This window comes from Micromys minutus (genome assembly GCF_963924665.1).
Source record: "Micromys minutus genome assembly, chromosome: 2".
NCBI lineage: Eukaryota > Metazoa > Chordata > Mammalia > Rodentia > Muridae > Micromys > Micromys minutus.
The window spans coordinates 47,184,898-47,204,808 of record NC_137971.1 but is presented as its reverse complement, the minus strand read 5'-3'; the positions used below and the strand labels follow the sequence as shown (position 1 = coordinate 47,204,808).

Sequence of the window (19,911 nt, the reverse complement as noted above, 5' to 3'; positions counted from 1 at the left end):
TAACAGGACTGTTTAATGATCACCTTTAGTATGTAGTAGAGCTGACATTTCCTAGATTTTATGTGTTGTGATCTCTCTCTTACTTTCTAGAATTTTTAGTCCCAAGATCAAAAGGCAGAAGTGTACTTCTGTTTCTTGCCACTTTAAGATTCTAAGCTCAGCTGGGCATTGCTGTCTATGCCTGTGATCCTACCACTCAGGAGACTAAGGCAAAATCATTCTTAATTTCAGGCTAGCCTGGTCTACATAGCAAGTAAATTTCAAGCTGAGCTACTTATGTCGCAAGACTCTGTCTTAACAAAAGGAAAAAGCACAGAAAGATTCTGGTTTCTGCTGCTTGAGCCTTTCATTCTACTGCTGTCTTTTTCAGTAACATGGACATGGTGTTTCATAATTTCTAGCATTCTTTTCTGATATAAGGCTCACCAGTTTGGGAGTTTTTAATATCTAATTTTATACCAAATTTATACTGAGTTTGCTTCATATTGATTTGCTTGTTCAGTAATAGGAGCGTAATATTCCTTTTTGTGTCCTTAGAACTCCTCCCTCCTGGGCCACCCTTTTCCTCCCAGTGTTCCTCCAGTACTCAGTCCCCTGCAGAGAGCACAGATTCTTGGAGGAGCACAGGTAAGCCTACGGTGTGAACCCATAAAAATAATCCTGCTGTCCTAAGATTGCTTGACACCTTATTCTTTCACTGTTAGCTACTTCTCCCTGCCCCCTTTTTGTTTTCTCGATTGAAATTATTAATGGGAACTTTACTTTTTGATGGTGTGTGCCTATGTTCCCAACACTTAGGAGGCTGCGTTAGGATTATGCATTTGAGGCCATCCTGGGCTATACATGAGTTCCCAAACAGTCTGAAATACACAATATAAGCCCCTCTCACAAAGGTGGGTGGGACCAGTGAGGATTGCAAATTCTTCTACGTCAAAGATCTTATCCCTCTTTGCAGCTACAGCCTGGACGAATGTCTCCCAGCCAGTTTGCACGGGTTCCTGGATTTGTTGGTAGCCCACTGGCTGCCATGAATCCTAAATTGCTACAAGGACGTGTTGGGCAGATGCTTCCCCCAGCCCCAGGCTTCCGTGCCTTCTTTAATGCTCCACCCCCTGCTACACCACCTCCACAGCAGCATCCTCCTGGCCCAGGACCACACCTCCAAAACCTAAGGTATACAAAACATGCCTCTGGCGATTCATTGTCAGCCATCCCTTTTGGTTTTATACTGTCAAAGTTTCATAATCTCGTTTGGGATAATTGCTCAGTACAGTGTTTGAGGAGTCCCTGGATTCTTGTTGTCAGAGAACTGCTTGAGTCTCAGGCTATATACACTCCTCTCAGGAGTGTCATGCTTCCTTTGCACGTGATAAATTACCTGCTTCTTTTACTTTTTCTGAAATTTCACTCCATGCCATTTTGCAAACACTCATGGAGTGAAATACACCGTGCTAATGACTGAAGAATTGCCACAAATATCAGGTGCAAACAAATCAAGAAGCGAGCTGATCTCAGTGCCAGCTTAGTTGCTTACTTCTATCATGGTTTGTTAAGGATACTGACTTGGCTTCTGCTTTGGTAAAATTGTGTCTTATGTAAATCACAGCAGTTTGTGTTTCTAACTGAAACATCAATAAAATATGCATAATTGTGGGGGAAGTTAATTTATTCCAAGGAACTGACTGGCAGATTGGAAATCCATGTAGAGTCACATTGCAGTCTTGAACTTGATTAACGTCAGCCAGTAGGCTAGATACTCAGCAGAACTTTATTTCCTGAGGCTTTTTTTTAAATTGGATATTTTATGTATTTACATTTTAGCTGTTGTCCCCTTTCTCTGTTTCCCCTCTGCAAACCCCCATCCCATCCTCTTTACCCTGCTTCTATGAGGGTGTTCCCTCACCCACCCACTCCCACCTCACTGACCTAGCATTCCTCTACACTCGGACATTAAGGGAAAGCAGCTTCTTAGAGTCAGTGGATTATAAGTGTAAATGTCTATAAAATGCTTTCATGACAGTTTCTATACAAGGGTTTGGTAAACTTGGGTATTGTGGCTGGTCACATTGACATGTAAAATTAACTACCACCTATACTCTTTCTATCCCAGTCCCACAAAAAAAAAAAAATTATACATTATAAATAAATCTTTTAAAAAATATTAGGAATAAAAAATTGTTCTAGTACTAGTGCACTGTTTCATAGTTGCCCTCTTGGGTTTGAGCATTGGTCATTGTGAAGAAATACAAAAGTATGGCTTTCCCTCTAAAAGGCCCTTTATATAATACATTGGCTATCCCTTGAGTGAACCTATGTGAAGTTATGCTGTATTGACAACCCTTTTTAAAATGAACTTAATTAAGATGAGATAATGAAAACCCATTTTCCTTTTTTTCTTAGACCTCAGGCCCCAATGTTTAGAGCAGACACAACTCACCTCCATCCACAGCACCGGCGCCTGTTGCATCAGCGGCAGCTGCAGAGTCGAAAGTGAGTATCTGTCAGTCTCCTGACTTGTAAGAGGAGCCCATTGACTTGAGCTGCTTTTTTTTTTTTTTTTTTTAAACTACATGTACTTAGTATGGAGCTTATTTTGTTGGCCTGAATGCTGTCCTTTTGTGTTTTGTTTTATTACATTTATTTTATGCTGCACATGTGTGTACATTAGGTCAGGGACAGCTTGGAGGATTGGTTCTTACCTTCCACCAAGTTGGCTCTGGGGATTGAACTCATCTGTCAAGTGCCCCAACCACTGAGCCTTATTCCTGGCCCCTTGGTTCTTTTTGGGGGGAGGTAGAATGTATGTCATGTGTGAATATTCTGTCAGTAGCCCCATAAGCTATAAAGAGAGATAGCTCTGTCCACTCTATGCTAGCTCTAAATAATACTTCTCTGCTACACTTATTTACTTATTGTATGTGACAGTCAGATTTCTTCTTCCAACACATGGGTCCCAGGAACTGAATTCAGGATGTTAGGCTTGATGGCAAACGCTTCAAAGACTGAGCTATTTGGTTCACATGATCGATTTTAATCAGCACATTCATAGTTACAGTTATGTTGACCTTAAATAATAATTATAATTGAGATCTGACATTTTTTTTCAAATTTATAATCCTCCTCTTAACTACCTTTAACTTCTAATTCAGAAGTAACCTTAAGACAGTAGCCAGCTTGAAATGTAGGTGTTATGTGAGCCCAAAGGTCTTTGCCTCTCATTATTCCTTCTTCATTCAAATGTAAGTATATTTTTGTATATGTGGCCCTGGCTGTATGGCCAAACTATGGTAGGCTTCAAATACTAAAGATAGTAGGATACGCCTCTGCCTTCTATATGAGGTGATTTTATAATGTTTTATAATATAGGAAACTAATGTTAATTTAAAAACAAAACTCCAAATATAAGCTTTATAGAGAAAGATTAGTACATTTTAACTGTATTAAAAGTTAAGCCTTGCCAGGTGTTGATAATACATGCTTGTAAATCACTTGAAGGCCCAGACCTTAAAAGGGAAGAAGCCAAACAAGTAATAAAGACAGCTGAAAAAAAATTTTTGTTGTAAAAAAGAAATGCAAAACACTAATAAACATCAAATTTTTCTATACTCAATAGAAAAAATTTATTGAGTAGTTTCTAAAACTAAAGAGATAGAATACTTACATCAGAGATAAAGATTAAAATTAGATAATAGGTTTGGATCATTAGTCAAGCAAAATTTGAAGTGTCTCAGTACTTAATTTGGAAAAAGTATTGAATAGACCACTCTTTGGGGAGGATTTAGGCTGTAGCTAATACAGCTTAAACATGGCTAGACCACATCCTTGCAGTTTCACTTTACAGTATTTTCCAGAATACACTGTAATATGAAAGAGCAGGGTTACTCATGTAACCAGAAGCATACAGAAAAATACTAAGGCACACAGAGTTAAGGAAGGAATGAAGAGAAAGAAAGGCATACAAGACATTCAAAGACAGATGCATAAGCAGTACAAAGGTATGAGGAGCAGGTGTGGAGAGACCATATGAAGGTGGCATGCTGACTCTGCTGTGAAAAGGAACCCATATGCAGGCTGAAAAGATGGCTCAGCGGTTAAGAACGCTGACTGCTCTTCCAGAGGACCTGAGACAGACAGAGAAAATTTCTTTTAAAAGAGTATATATTGTTTTTCAGAGTCCAGTTCCCAGCAGCTTTGCCATCCAGCTTCATAATCACTGATAACTGTAGCTCCAGTAGATCTGATACCCCCTTCTGGTATATATGTGCACAAATATATATGAAACATTCTACAATAATCTTTAAGGTCTTCAGCTAACCTGTATTACTTGATTTTTGAAACAGGTTCTTACTTTATAGTTGAGACTGACCTGAAAGAAACATTATATATGTTAGTTTGTGCCCAAACCCATAGTCCTGAGTGAGCCTTGAGTACTGAGTATGACTGGCTGCCCATGATTGGCTGTGTGACTTCCGAGTGAAGCAATTGCCTAATAAACTTTTAAATAGGGATGGTGGGTATTTATTATAGTATTTGCTTGTGCTTCTAGCTACATTTAAATGTTTCATGATTTTCGGTGAATTAAAAAAAATTATACAGACTCAGAATCTGATTGACCTGTATTCAAATCTTACTCTGCCACCTGGTAAATAGCTTTGGGTTTTTTTTCTGGCCTCAGTGTATTGTCTTAAAAGGAGAAAAATCTCCCTGCTGTGTGTGGTTATTTATAATTAACACAAAAGTCCAAATATGAATATTATCTTAGTTAGAGGTTCTATTGCTTCAGCAAAACACCACGACCATAAAGCAAGTTGGGAAGAAAGAGTTTATTTGACTTCTAGATTTTTGTTCATTATTAAAAGGAATTAAGACAGGAACTCATGGCAGGATCGTGGAGGACCCAGATCCAGCAGGAGCTGAGGTAGAGGTTATAGAGAAGGCGCTGCTCACTGGCTTGCTTCTCTTGGCTTGTACACCCTACTTATAAAACCCAAGACCACCAGCTCAGGGATGGCATCACCCACAAGGCGCTGAGCCCTCCCCATTGATCACTAATTGAGAAAATACCTTTTAGCTAGCTCTCATGGAGGCATTTCCTCAACAGAGGTTCCTTTCTCTCTGATGACTCTAGTTTGTGTCAAGTTGACACAAAACCAGCGAGTACAGACCAGATGTGTTTAATGTTGGGGAAAATACTCCGATCTTAGTTTTATTTCTGCGATTATGTATCACATAGCTCTTTTCTCTTCAGTTGTACAGGGTGCAGTTCTGTTTTCCTTCACAAAAAGCAAAGGGGGTCTCTTGTATTTGTGAGGAGCCTGGCTAGTACGCTGACGGCCTGAATGCAGCATGTATTTGCCTTTCAGTCAGCATCGGAATCTCAACGGTACTGGAGACAGAGGAGGTCACCGCAGTCATCCAGATCATCTCCGGAAGGATCCATACGCTAATCTCATGTTGCAGCGGGAGAAGGATTGGGTCTCTAAGATCCAGATGATGCAGCTGCAGAGCACTGATCCCTACCTGGATGATTTCTATTACCAGGTAAATAGCCAGGCTAGTTTTCAGAACAGTTTGTCTGCCTATGCTAATAGTCACTTAAGTAATGGTCAAATGAATACTTGTAGAATTTTTTTATTGAGATATTGTCCAGTGAATTCAGATTGATAGCAGATACTGTCCATTTTTTAATTCTAGCTATTGTCAAGCTGTGTGTTTTCAGATTGGTGTTTTCATTTGAGCATTAATAATCTGTTATTCCAATTAAGAATATGGTAGTGTGAGGCTGGAGATGTAGGTGAGTGGGAGAACATTTGACTAGTGTGTGCAAGTTGCAGGCTTCAGTCCCTAGTAGCCCCATACACACTGAAAAAGAAAAAAATAAAATTGGCATTCCAACTTTTAAAGACATCTTCATTAATTCAGATTTTAAAAATACTTTTTAAAAAACATTTGTGGGCAGTGAGCACTGCTATCAAAGTCTACATGTGACTGTCAGGAATTAGTTGGATTGGGGGGGGGGGTGTTCTTTTCACCACATAGATCCCAGAGATTAAACTCAGGACATCAAGCCTAGTGTGACAAGTATCTTGCCCACTGAGCCATCTTACCAAGCCAGTTAATGTTTTTTGAAGGCTGGGAGATTTGAAAATGTGTGGGTGTTAGAGGTTTGTGGAGCCATCTAACCCTGGGCCTTGAACTTGCTATAAGCTCACTCGGTTGTTGAGGTGAACCTGTAGTTCATAGATTGGTTTTGAATAAAAGCCACAGTTGGGAACGGGCATGGTGGCGCGTGCCTGTGGTTTCAGCACTTGGGAGGCAGATCTCTGAGTTTGAGGCCTGGTTGACAAAGTGTGTTCCAGGGAAGCTATTGACTACTGTACAGGGAATCCCTGTCTCCAAAACAGAAAGATAAAGAGGGCCAGGGGTGAGTGTGATGTGCCTTTAATCCCAGCACTCTGGAGGCAGAGGCGAGGTCGATCTCTTGAGTTTGAGGCTAGCATGGTCTGCATATCGAGTTATTTTTAGGATAGCCAGAGCACGTTGAAAAATTGTGTGTGTGTTTACAACAAAGTAACAAAACTTAGAGGTGTGTTTCTAGTGTCCTAGTTGTGAAGGAGAGTGGTCATCTGTGCTTGTTTCACAATAAGACCCATCTTCTCTTGTGGTAGAATTACTTTGAAAAACTGGAGAAATTGTCAGCTGCTGAAGAAATACACGGTGATGGGCCTAAGAAGGAGCGCACCAAGCTCATCACCCCTCAGGTGGCCAAACTGGAGCATGCGTATAAGCCTGGTAAGCGCCCAGCCCGTTAGAGAGACTGCTGCTTTGATAAGCCAGAGGTGATTGTGGAGAGCATAGCCAGCTTGACAGATAAACTCACGGGTTCATTGCCCTTTGAGTTCCATAATTTTTAAAAATTTACTTTTTTTTTTTTTTAGTACTTCTAAAATTGATGAAGATAAAATAATTTTTCTTTTAAGAATTCTATTAGTGAAGAGTGAAAAATAGATTATGCAAAGGAGTTGCTTTAGCTGGCTGTGGCCGGTCACACCTATAATCTCAGTACTGAGGAGGCACAGACAGAAGGATCATGAATTCAGAGCCAGCCTAAGATACTGAGGCCTCGTCTTAAAACAAACAGACAGCAATAGAAAGACACAAAAAGGGGGATTGCTTTACTATCTATAGTCCTGTGATAAATTATTAAGCCATGGATGAAGAACAGAAAAAAACCTTTTGAGTGCTCTCTACCATATTCCAAGTATTTATTGGGGTCTTGTTTTTTTTTTTTTGTTTGTTTGTTTTGTTTTGTCCTTTAGTGCAGTTTGAAGGTTCTTTGGGGAAACTTACTGTCTCCAGTGTGAATAATCCTCGGAAGATGATAGATGCTGTTGTGACGTCTCGGAGTGAGGATGATGTAAGTGCCAGCAAATGAAGTGTTCATTTGTGGTAGTCATTGGAAAGACGTGATCTAATCTATCCGCTGACTCTCACGCTTTCCTACCCTCGGGGCCAGCTCACCTTTAGAGAAGGCCATCTCTACCCTGCTGCTCAGACAAGGTGTCAGTCCTGCTCTTCCGAGTGTAGCTGGTGAGGGACATAGCTAGTTCTCCCACTCTCATTAACCCAGGGCCATCTCTGCCACCTGCCACGAATGTCGAGGGACAAGGTAGGGGAGGAGGATAGTCTCTGCCTTGTCACAAACCCTAGATGACAAGGCACAAGGGTACAGGATAGCATCTTTCCCTTGCTCATGTTGCCCCATGGCAAACAAGTTGCAGGACCAATTCTTACACACCCTCGGGCCAGCTTGCCCATATCCCCCACACAGGGTCAGTTGTACTGTCCTGCACCTTGCCCTCCTAAGTACTGCAGCAGGTGAGGGGCGGGGCTCATTCTTGTGCTCCCGTGGCCCTATAGCCAGGTCTCCCACCTGTCACAGTTGGTGAATGAGAGGCAGGAGGAGGCTAATCTCTCCTTCAATTCGTGGTAGTGTTCTGCCACACTTGTATCTTCCTGTGATGCCCCAGGTGAGGTGCAGGGTCTGCCCTCATGCCTCCAGGGCCAGCCCTACACAGCCCCACCCCCGTCCTTACGGCAGCACGGGCCAAGACCCTACCATGGTCCCAGATGGCAACACTGACTGGCTGCTAACATCAGGCTGTCCCTCACTACCCTCAAGTCGCTCGTTCTGCCTGTCTTCATTGTGCCCACATCCCTCTATCTCTCTTTCTCTTCCATCTCTCCACCTCTTACTTGCTCTCAGTGGTACCTGGGGTCTCTGAGGGTCTAGATCATCTCAGGAATGGTCTCAGGAGTGCTGTGCATCACTTCTGCACTCTAGTGCTTGGCATGGTCTGTGCCTCCCAACTCTGTAGTGCTGGACTGCCGTTCATCTTGGGTTGGCTCCCTGTCAGGGGCTCCATGCTGCCAGTCTGGTAGTTGTTTCTGGCTCAGTCCTGCCCAGGGCCAGAGTCCCTGACAGGGTTCTTCAAGTTTTTGGCTTGCTCCCCATTTTGGAAGCCCATCTCACAGGTCAGAACACTGAGCATAGACACAGCCTCTCTCCTCTGTGCCACCTACTGACGCATGGCACACAGCTCCGTCGGCAGTGCTCCTTCAGGCAGAGGAAAGTGTTCTACACAGAGATGAGGAATTTTCACTGAGTAGTCCTTTTATCCTTTTTTTTTAAGGAAACAAAAGAAAAACAAGTTCGGGATAAGAGAAGAAAAACCCTTGTCATAATTGAGAAAGTAAGTTTTTGAATTTATTTCTATGTTTGATTTAAATTTAAAGGACTATCAAATATAAGTGTACTCAAGAATTAGAAGAATGATCAGTAAATCGGCATTGTTCTTTTTTAATAATATTTTATGTATGGGGTGGTATTGTGCATGAAGGTCAGGGGACAGCTGGGAGGGCTGGGTTCTTGCCTTTCACCATGTGGGGTTTGGCTTGGGTGGGTAGTTGCTCTGTCCTGCTAAGTCATCTCACTGGCCCCTGTTCTTTTGTATTACCTAAGAAGAGCATTTAGAAGTAAGTGTGCTATACTTTGTCTGTGGAATCCTGGAGAGAGCACTACATTGGGCTTTGTTCGCCTTTTTTCATATATAAGTCTGTGTAGGGGCTGGAGTCTACTCCAGCTGCGTGGAGGTCACATGATGACTTTGAAGGAGGCAACATGTGACTTCTTCCAACACAGACATGAACTCAGGCTGTGAGACTTGACCAGTCTCATCAACCCAGGTCATCTTGAGCCTAATAAAAAATAGGAATATACTTTCTCTATTACATGAACTGATTTAGTTTTACATCATTTATTGGGTGCCTCTTGGATAGTAAGGAAAATGAGATTATACAGCACACACCACATTGCAGGACTGTAGAGCACAAGTTACAAACTATCCCTTTTTTGAGTCTGTAACCTGAGGCTGAGTTTTTAAACTTTTAAACCACTATGGTAGTTTTGTTCTGGGGTTGAGTTTGCAGTGAATTGAATACCCGCAAAGTGCTTAGACTATTGGTTGACACAGGTAGTAAAGTTAGCCTAAAACTTTTTTGCCTGGTTGGTGATGATACACAGTCTTTAATCCCAGCATTCAGGAAGCAGAGGCAGAAGGCTCTCCAAGTTTATTGATATATACAACAAGTTCACAGGGCAGCCAGGGCTACACAGAGTAACCCTGTTTCAAGAAACAAAAAAAGATTTGTCTGGTTAGCAAATTATTTATCAGGAATCCAGTGTGGTGGATTTTAATCCCAAAGGTGGTTTCTGAATCTGAGGACTACATAGTGAATCCCAGACGGTCTTCAAAGTGAGACCCTATCTACAGGTTGCTAGAGCTGGAGCAGATGGTAAAATATTTGTTTGCTGTGTAAGTTTGAAGAACAGAGTTTGCATCCTCAGCATCCACATAAATGCCAGGCCCGTATGGCAGGCAAGCCAGTGCTGAGGGGGCAAGAGACAGGATCCTTGGAGGAACCTGGCCAGTTAGGTAAGCCTACTTGGCTACTTGTAGGTTCAAGTGGGTGATGCTGCCTCAATATAGAAAGTGCTGAAAGATGGAAGAAACACTTAACAGTTAAGCCCTGGCCTCTCCACACACTCATACACCCTTCTTACTGGAAGGTGGCATTGTTACAGGAAGCTGGGTGTTTCAGCCTAACATTGCTGCTAGGAAAATTGGGAAACATAATTATTTAACTATTTTACTATTTGACTAGCAGTTCAAGAGAGAAAGAATGATGCTTAAAGGATTATTATTCCACCATGTTCCTCTACGTTTACAGGAGCACCTTTTTTAAAAAACTTGTTTATGCTGGTATTTTTATTAGTTAGTCCTAAACTGTAAAGACATTTATCTAATACTCTGGTCCTAACCTAGCATGTTGGGCCTGTTCTCTCTCTCTCTGTCTCTTAGACTTACAGTTTACTCCTTGATGTGGAGGATTATGAGAGGCGCTATCTCCTAAGTCTAGAAGAAGAGCGGCCTGCCCTGATGGATGAAAGAAAGCACAAAATCTGTAGCATGTATGACAACCTGAGGGGCACACTGCCTGGACAAGAGAGGTAACTATTGTGTACTTAGAGGACATGGGAGGTTCCTTCCGTTGCTAAACTAAACTCTACATACTTGGGATATACTCTGCCCTACCATTTCTATAAGCTTAGCATCTATCTAGGGTTTTGTTTTTGTTTTGAGAGAGTCACATTCTGTGGCCCTGGCTGACTTTAATTTCACAGAGATCCAGATGCCATCCAAACGCTGGTATTAAAGGTGTGGGCCACCACACTACACTAGTATCTTTTTGTAACAGACTTCAGTGCTACTTTATATAAAACTTCCCATAATTCCTCTGAGTCCATTCTTGGATTTATTCAACAATATATATTCATTGTCTACAAGGCTAGTGCTAGGTACTGGAGATGAAAAGGAATGTTACTGGATTTTGGTGCTGAGGTGACAGATTGTATCTGACTTATAATTACTATTGTTTCAACTTTGTAATCTTTACTTACTTCCTGGAAGCCAGTCAGTCTTCTGGTGAAGTGTTAACTCTTTCTGTGCCATCTTTCTTCTTCTCATTTTCTGAAGCAAACCTAATTGTGACAACGTTTGATAAATCCCAGATACTAAAGATAAAAGGACTACATCTGCTAAGGGCTCCTTTCTCTTTACTCAGATTCTCCTGAGCCACAACTTATACAAATATAGACTAGACTTCTTTTCAACATACTTTTTCTAGTTTTGGTCTGATAAATATGATTTATCCCTAGATAGGCATGTTATGTAGCCATTAAATGTATTTTGTTGAATATTTATTGACATGGAAAAGTGTTAGAGGTTGACTGAAGCTGGTGATAACCATAGCTCAGCAGTAGAGCATGTGTCTAGCATACAGGAGGCTCTGGATTCAATACCCTATTCTCTGGGTGCTAAAAGCTAAATTACAAAGCTATGTACATTCTGTGTGCCCTGATAATACCTGCAGGTTAACCTGAGGAATACTTAATTTTTACTTAAATCAAATTTGATCGTGTTCTTTAATTTTTCTTAAATTTGATCACATTTTTACATATAATATGGGAAATTATTTACCATATTTGTAAAACTTTTTGTTTTTATTATTTTGTTAGAAACAATAAAATTATAAAGTCATCCTCAATTTTGGTAATACAGATGAGTGTTGCATAATTTTTTTAAATATGGGTTTTCTGTATTGTCTTTATTGACGCTAGGTGGCTTTTTTTTTTTTCCAGGCCAAGTGATGACCACTTTGTACAGATCATGTGTATTCGAAAAGGGAAGAGAATGGTTGCCCGAATTCTCCCTTTCCTTTCCACAGAACAAGCAGCTGACATTCTCATGGCAACTGCCAGGAACCTCCCTTTCCTTATCAAGAAGGATGCACAAGATGAGGTACCCACCATGTAGGGCAACTTTCCTTTTGGTTCTCAAGTTGGAAAACTTTGGCTCTTGGTTACTTTTGTGGATATTAAATATTCCTCCTTGCTCTGTTGTTAGTAGCTTCGCACTGGAGGTTTAGTTGAATTGTGCCCCACAGAAAAACTCTTGATTAAAAGATCCCTGTTTATCCTTGTAGTAGCTCTTAGAAGATTAGCAAAATTTTTGATACTTTTTCAAGTTAAAGATAAGAAACTGGTAAAAGAATAGTATTGGCAAGTATAGGATTCAGAATGAGATACCTGTGAGGAAATTAGTTGTAGTTGATTAAAAATTGAGAGTCATCACCTGAGGTATCTGTACAGAAGACATGCCTATGGACTGTAGACATGGACGAGCTGGACAGTGCCACTGTAGCCTTTGAGATTGTATTTACAGAAAGGAATGAAAAGTTCAAATATCAGATAAATGCATTATACACACTTTTTAATGTATTAGTTTTTTTTTTAGTTTTGCTTATGAATAGTTTACTTGCCTGTGTGGATGTGCACTTCATGCATGGTTAGTGTCCGTGGAGGTCAGAACAGGGCATTACATCCCTACAATTGGAGTTAAGGGTTGTGAGCCTCCATGTGGGTGCTGGGAATTGAATTTGGGTCCTCTGTAAAAGCAACACGTACTCTGAACAGCTGAACCATCTCTCTAGCCTTGAAACTATTATATTTTTAAGAGACTCCAAAAATGAAAAATGGAGTAGAGGAAAATTTTAAAGATTCAATATTTATCCTAAAGAATAAAAGACCAGAATAAGAAGGTACACCTGTTTTAGAGCAATATGCAAAGGAAGTCAGTGGAGCAGTGGGCACACTGTCGGTTATGATCTCATGGAAACTTAACAATGGAAGCAAGTGTGGGAGAGGCACCATTTTACATTGTAGAAATAAAGGTAGGAGTACAAAAAGACCTTTCATGGAGATTACTTGCTAGTGAAGAATGATTAGTTAACTTTATAGAAAGGTTACGTGTGGTAACTCATGCCTCATTTCTCCACACTATGGTGACCAAGGCAGGAAGATTGCTGTAAGTTTGACACTAATGTAAAAATATGTACGTACAACTGTAGTTCATTCTCTTCTCTCCCCCTCTTTGTTTGTATTATGTATAAATATATATGGGTACATACATGTGCTGAGTTTTTAACCTATATGAACTAAAAAGTGATAAACCATGTTTGTAGAATCTACTTGAAGTAATAGCTGGTTCCCGGCATACTCATGGCAGCTAATCCTGGTCTTAGAACAGAGGAAAGAGAACTAGGTTAGTACTAGGGATGTACAAATCAATTTAAAGTGACTCCTATGAGCCAGTGGTGACATATTTAACATCAGAAAGAAAAAAATAATAATCATTTTTAGTGAGTGCTAGGCCAGTAACTCACATCAAAACTGACAAAAATATGTATCCTCCTTTTTCATTACAACCAGATGTCCTTGCACACAGTAATATAATGGTTTTGCATATGTCGAGCAGCCTGCTGGCCACACCCACTGGTGAGGAGAGGGAGGGAATGGCTTGCAGGCTGTAACACTCTTGTTTATGTTTTGTAGGTGCTGCCATGCTTACTGAGTCCCTTCTCTCTCCTCCTCTATCACCTTCCTTCAGTGACTGTCACCAGCCTTCTGCAACAGCTAATGAACCTACCTCAAAGTGCAACTGCACCAGCACCCTGTAATTCTCACCTCACTGCTGTGCTCCAGAACAAGGTGGTCTTGTCATCTTGTGTCCTTAAGTTTGTGTGGCGTCTAAATTTGACTTGATAAAATTATGATGACTACTATAGCTTTCTACTCAAGAATTACATATTACTTTAGCAAAAACTAGAACACGGAATAAAAAAATTAGTTTCTGATGAAATTTGTAGCATCTTCTCCAGTTATTCCTGTCATTAGCAGAAGATTCTTGTTTCAAAACTTTTCTGAAAGTTAAAACTGGCTTGGCATGAGGAACATAGCTGGGTATAAGTGATTAAGGTGTAGATTAGCTGCCTGTCCTCTTTATTAGGACTTTCCCCAGAAATTTTAACAAGCTTCTACTGAGTAGCAGTGGCCAGAACTTAGTCACATGGCAAACCTTGCTACAGGGAAACTACATGCAGCTTTCAGTTAATGCCATTTAAAGATGTAAAGATTAAGACAAAACTTGGTGTACTTCTGTTTAATCTCAGCACTCAGGAGGAAGGTTAGCAGATCTCTGAGTTTGAGGCCAGTCTAGTCTACATACCCAGTTGTAGTTCCAGGACATAAAACCTACCACAAAACAAAACAAACAAACAACTTTTTTTTCTTTTTTAAATTCAAAACCTCTCAGAGGAAACCTAATAAGGAAAGAGGATCATGGTTTCTAAACAGTTTTGGTCCTTGCCTCCTGCCCTCTTCCAGCCTTATGCTCAGCTGGTTTTCTTTCTTTTTTACTTTTAATCACACCAGAAGAGGGTATCAGATCTCATTATAGATGGTTCTGAGCCACCATGTGGTTGCTGGGGTTTGATCTCAGGACCTCTTAACCACTGAGCCATCTCTCCAGCCCTACTTTTATTTATTTGTTTGTTTGCATTGGTGTTTTGTCTGCATGTGTGTCTGTGTGAGGGTGTCAAATTTTGGAGTTAGTTATATATATAGACACTTATGAGCTGCCATGTGGGTGCTGGGAACTGAACCTGGGTCCTCTGGAAGAGCAGTCAGTGCTCTAAACCACGGAGCCATCTCTTTGGCCCTCAGCTGGTTTTCTCGTCTATGTTGTACAAGTAATGATGCAGGCTTGCACAGTTGTCTTAGTGTTTAGATTATGCCTACTATGTGGTAGGTGCTTGTTTAGAGCCACAATATGCAGTGGAGGTAAAGTCTCAACGCCCCTTTCTCCTTTGACCTGCCAGCAAAAACCAGGTATCTGAGGCAGTAGAGGATACCTGTATCCCTCTAGTATGGTCTTCCTATCAGTTAGTCTGTCTTACTTTTGATAAGAACAGTAAAAAATCAGAAAGACACAGTATCATGGGTCTGGCAAAAATTTGCCTACAAATAGAATGAAGGAAAATTTTGTGGAAAAGATTATCCTTTGTAATACAAACACAGAAAAGTAGAATGAAATCCCAGAATACTTCCAGTGCCCATTTGTGATCCATTACAGATCGAACCTACACACTTAACCTAGTGCTGTTGGCATTTTCATTTGGTTCCTCTTCAGAGTTCATGTTGGTGACTTTTAGACTTCTGTTAACACCCTTTGTATGCTTGTAGACTTCAGATAAAAATCGATGTGCATACACATGTGCACTGTAGCGTGATATGCGTGCAGAGGCTGTATAGTCAGAGGTTGGCATCGGGTGGTCTTTCCTTGATTATTCTCTACCTTTGCTCTTTGAGATAGGTTCTCTAACTAAGCTCACTGATTTGGCTAGCAGGCTAGCCATTCTACATCAGAGCTCTGCCACGCTCCAGCCCCCACACCACCGTCCCCAGCTTTTTGTGATTTCTTGGGATCTAAGCTCAGGTCCTTACTCTTGCACAGCAGGTGCTCTACCAGCCGAGCTGTCTTCCTAGCCCAGGAGTATATATATTTTTTTTAATTTGCTTTGAGCTTTGATTTTTTTTTTTACCCTTTGTATAGTTCTCTATAATTTTGTTAATTAGTTTTGTTTGCTTTTTGAGCCACTGTTGTGTATTCCAGGCTGGTCCCTAACCTCCTGTGTAGCCAAGGATGACATTGAACTATTGATTCTCCTGAATGCTGGAATTATAGGTATGCACTGTCACACCAGGTTTACACGGTGCTGGGAGTCAAACCTGAAACCTTGTGCATGTCACCAACTGAGCTGTATCCAGGGCCTCATGAAGCTCTTAATACCTTTTTTTTTTTTTTTTTTTTTTACAAAATAACTGTACTTATTTTTTTCTTCTAATTTTCCATGAATTTTGGCGTTTCTTCTTAATCTATTTTGACTCTTTATGGTGTGGAAAGTATTTTCACAACAGGATATAGGGTATGCAGAAATGGCTGTCTATGCTTGTCATCTCTATGTGAGAAACAAAATTTGGAGGAAAGACACATCCTTAACTCCAGGCTTGCCTGACCTCTCAGCCCAGCTGAACAAAGACTTTGGTATAGAGGCATTCCCATTAAGTGCCATGGTCTCATCAACTGATGTGTGAAAGGCTTAGATGCACTGTATTGAGTTTTGCCATTGTTGCTTTTATATTTGTTTTATGTGTATAAGTGGAGGTTTTTTTGTTGTTTTGTTTTGGGGTTTTTTTTTTTTTTTTTTTTTTTTTTGTTTGTTTTTTGGGTGTTTTTTTTTTTGTTTTTTTTTTTTTTGTTTTTGTTTTTTTTTGTTTTTTTTCTGCCTGCATGTGCACCCTGTGGATGCCAGTCAGTGTTTGTGAACTATCATGTAGTTTCTGGGAACTGAACTTTGATCCTCTTCAAGAACAAGTCCTCTTAACTGTAGATCCATTTCTCCAGCCCTTTAGATACATTGTTAAGTTTGATTCCATCTGATTTTTCTTATAGTTTGGCTTGTCACTGCTCCTAATTCTCCTAAGCCGTGGGGAAGACCTACAGAGTTCAGATCCTGCTATAGAATCAACACAAAATAACCAGTGGTCAGTATTGATTGCTTATCTCCTATTTTAAATATTTAAAATTATCTTTGCTCTCCTTCTCTTTCCCTTCTACTTCTCATACTGTTTTGGGTTTTCTCTGTCAGGACAGAGGTGATGTTCATGGCTACCCGAGAACTTCTACAGATCCCCCAAGCAGCCCTGGCCAAGCCAATCTCTATACCTACAAATCTAGTCTCCCTTTTTTCTCGCTATGTGGACCGGCAGAAGCTGAACTTGCTGGAGACAAAACTGCAGTAAGTTGTGAACACATTTCACTACCTTGGAATCTTAGCCATCACACTCTGGGAGTATGAAGCTGAATGAGAGTAAGAGATTGAGACATCTATTAAGTGTGTGTGTGCTAAAACAAATCACTGTGTTGTGTGCAGCAGTACCTCAGAAAACAACAAAATCTGAGAGGCATCTAAGGTCTTGGATTATGAGAATTCTTATAAAGACATAGTAACTTGAACGTAAAAGATTCAACCTATTTTAACTTACTCATACAAGAGTCATCTTTCTCTTCATATCCTCAGGCTGGTTCAGGGGATACGATAAAAGATCTCCAGAATGTCCTGTACCTCCTTTTGGCTGCCACCTGCACTGCTGACATCACCAATGGAGTGTTTTTTAATGAGGGAGGGGAGGTAGCTTATGACCCAAAGCAAAGTTTTGTGGGATCCATTCCTGTTTTCAGAAATTAGCTCTGAATGCCAGGTATTTCCCCACTGCTCTGAAACTCTGCTGGGTGGTATGTCTGCTGGTTTCTTTTATCTTCTGTGTTACACTTTTGCATGTCCTACTTTTACTCAATTCTTCTCAATTTTGCATTTTCTTTGCCCTAGAGACACAAATATGATATCCCTTTATCCCATCATCACTATTACAATTCAAAGTAGGTTGTAGTCTTCCAAAGGGCTCCTCCCCCCTTTGAAGTCTTTTTCATTTTCCCTTACGACTAGGACTGTAGAAGAGCCAAATTAAGTAGAAGTCAAGATATAAGTAAATATATCCACACCCCTACACAAACATTCGTATGGTCTCCAATGGGTCCTTAAAGAATGAGTTTTAGTTTGAAAAATATTTAGTTACCATATACCTCTAAAAATAAACCAGCTGATATATTTTTAATCTGTTTCTGTTCCATCTTGTCATTTGGTGGATTCTACTTTTTAATATATAAATACAGGGTACACAGCACATTACATTAAATCAAACTTGTTAATTGGTTGATAGCTCTAAGCTAAGAGGACTTTTCTTTCTCCCTACCTGTACTTTTGTTTCTGACGACCATAATAGAAACAACACACACACAAACACGGTTAAACCTTTCCTGTGATGATTACAGTGTGCTTGAGTCTGTCCCCTCAAGTACATTCAAGAGTACCCAAGATGAGCCTCACATAGAGCCTGCTTTCTGCAGTGTCTTCCTGACGTGACTTCTGTAAGCCATGCTTCTGCTTCTCTTGGGTAGAAATCTCCAAATGTAGCCATGGCTGCTAAGCTTGGGCTCTGCTTTTCAGTCTCCTCTTCCCTGCAGCAGAAGTGCTGTCCTGGCTGCTTAGTCTCACCCGAGCCCCACCCACTGGCAGCCAGTGGGGCCTGGGTTTGAATCTTAGGGACACTTCCCTTCGCTCACCTTTCTTCCCCTCAGCAGTCAGCCAGGATAGGGGACTCTGCTCCCTAGTGGTTGCAGTTCTGAAAAAACTAAATTGAATTTATTTTATATTCCCATCCTGAGCCTACTTTCTGCTGTTCTCACCTTTTTGAATGTAGTTGGGGGACAGGCTATGATATTTAAAGAAAATAAACGTTTTGCACATACATGTATTGTATAACAGTAAAGCCCTCTGTTGCAACTGGCTGTCTTTAAACTCATCTCCATTTCTTCTCATTTTGTGGCCTCGGGCTTCACCAGCTGCTCCCCAGTGACAGTCCCTAGCTTTCTTCTACCATCTGCTGACTGTCTCCACTGAGCCTTTCCTACCTTCCCTTCACACCCGATCAAGTAAACACTTGATTAGTTTTCTTCTTTATCGTGCTTTTTGTTCAGTCCTAATTAATAAAAATAAAAGTTTCTAAATTTACATTTTTATAGGGTATTGTAAATAAAACAAATTGTATACTTGAAAATGTGTGCTTTATACCTTTTTGTTTCTGAGTTTGTTTTTTAATGTTTTCCATTATATTTGAATTCACTAGCAAAACTCTTGATGTTGGGGAAATACAATTTTGCCCTGAATAAATTAACTATTTCTAGATAGATGTCCATTTCTTTTTGCTTTTAAGAGACCTAGGTAACTCCTTTAAGCATTTAGCTGCCCTTACGGTGTGTTTTTCTCTTGTAGCCTTGTTTATTCTTTAAAAAGCAAAAAGCATCTTGCTACACAAATACTGTAGTCCCAGCATGCATGAGAATCATTTATTTTTACTCTTAAAGTGAGCAAGACCAAAGCAAATTTGAAAGGATAGAAAAAGACAGAGAACTGAGAGATGGTTTAGTGGTTAAGGACACTCGCTGTTCCTCAAGAGAACCCAAGTTCAGTCCCTAGCACCCAAGATGGCAGCTCAGTCATCTATAACTCCAGTTCCATGGGATCTGACGCCCTCTCGTAGTTTCTGTGAACACAGGGCATAGTGGAGAGAGAATACACATACAGACAAAGCACCAGTATACATACTTTTGTTTTAGAGGAATAACAGTCGGAAGGGGTGTTGGGTCCAAGAGCAGGGTGCTAGTATGGGATGTTACAATTAGAGGAGTGTATAAAGAAAGATGCCTTGTTAAGCTTACCACAAACCCTGTTAGGTGGCTGATGTTAGGGAAGATCTACAAGATGAGATTCAAAGTGTCCAGTTAGAGGACCCAAGAGAGCTATGCCAACACTACACAGTTTAGAGACCTGGAAACTAAACTTCTAGGAGGAACCAGGACTTGCTTGAGGCCCTGGGTTGGCTAATGTTAAAATCTCAGGGAATGTTCCTAGGTACTTTAAAGCTATTTTCTTAACCTAGAAGTAGTGAATGTAGGCAGTGATTACTAGTTCTGTCTACAAACATGTACAGCCATGTGTGGGCCTGTGGAGCCAGAAATGAGTTCTGGATAACCTGGAAGTGGAATTATGGATGACATAGTCACCAGTTTGGGTGCTGCAAACTGAACCCAAGTCCTCTGCAAGAGCAAATACTGTTAGCCTCTGAGCTGTCTCTTCAGCCCCAGAAAAAAAATTGCTACATGGGAAAATACAATAAAAGGATGGATAGAGTATACCAGCTGAAAGATCAAAGACCCACTTTAGTAAGTCTGAGCTAGATCCCTTGTGTTAGTAAGAATTCATATCTACCCT

The 19,911-nt window shown here is 40.6% G+C and overlaps 1 protein-coding gene across 4 annotated transcripts in view; it reads left to right on the top strand.

The window, feature by feature from the left end:
- Window positions 1–18,651, top strand: part of PATL1 (PAT1 homolog 1, processing body mRNA decay factor) — a 28,340-nt gene extending 9,689 nt beyond the window's left edge. For 3 of the 4 annotated variants that reach the window (XM_080911898.1, XM_080911900.1, XM_080911901.1), the window contains 13 exons: window positions 538–627; window positions 956–1,173; window positions 2,401–2,490; window positions 5,364–5,541; window positions 6,669–6,792; window positions 7,320–7,417; window positions 8,694–8,753; window positions 10,422–10,570; window positions 11,762–11,921; window positions 13,514–13,669; window positions 16,473–16,564; window positions 16,669–16,818; window positions 17,101–18,651. In XM_080911898.1, the coding sequence (XP_080768024.1) occupies window positions 538–627; window positions 956–1,173; window positions 2,401–2,490; window positions 5,364–5,541; window positions 6,669–6,792; window positions 7,320–7,417; window positions 8,694–8,753; window positions 10,422–10,570; window positions 11,762–11,921; window positions 13,514–13,669; window positions 16,473–16,564; window positions 16,669–16,818; window positions 17,101–17,122 (1,587 nt within the window). In that variant the 3' untranslated portion in view covers window positions 17,123–18,651. Of the gene's footprint in view, window positions 1–537; window positions 628–955; window positions 1,174–2,400; window positions 2,491–5,363; window positions 5,542–6,668; window positions 6,793–7,319; window positions 7,418–8,693; window positions 8,754–10,421; window positions 10,571–11,761; window positions 11,922–13,513; window positions 13,670–16,472; window positions 16,565–16,668; window positions 16,819–17,100 lie in introns of those variants that run through there. The other variant, XM_080911899.1, reaches the window with a different exon arrangement.
- Window positions 18,652–19,911: the final 1,260 nt, after the last annotated feature.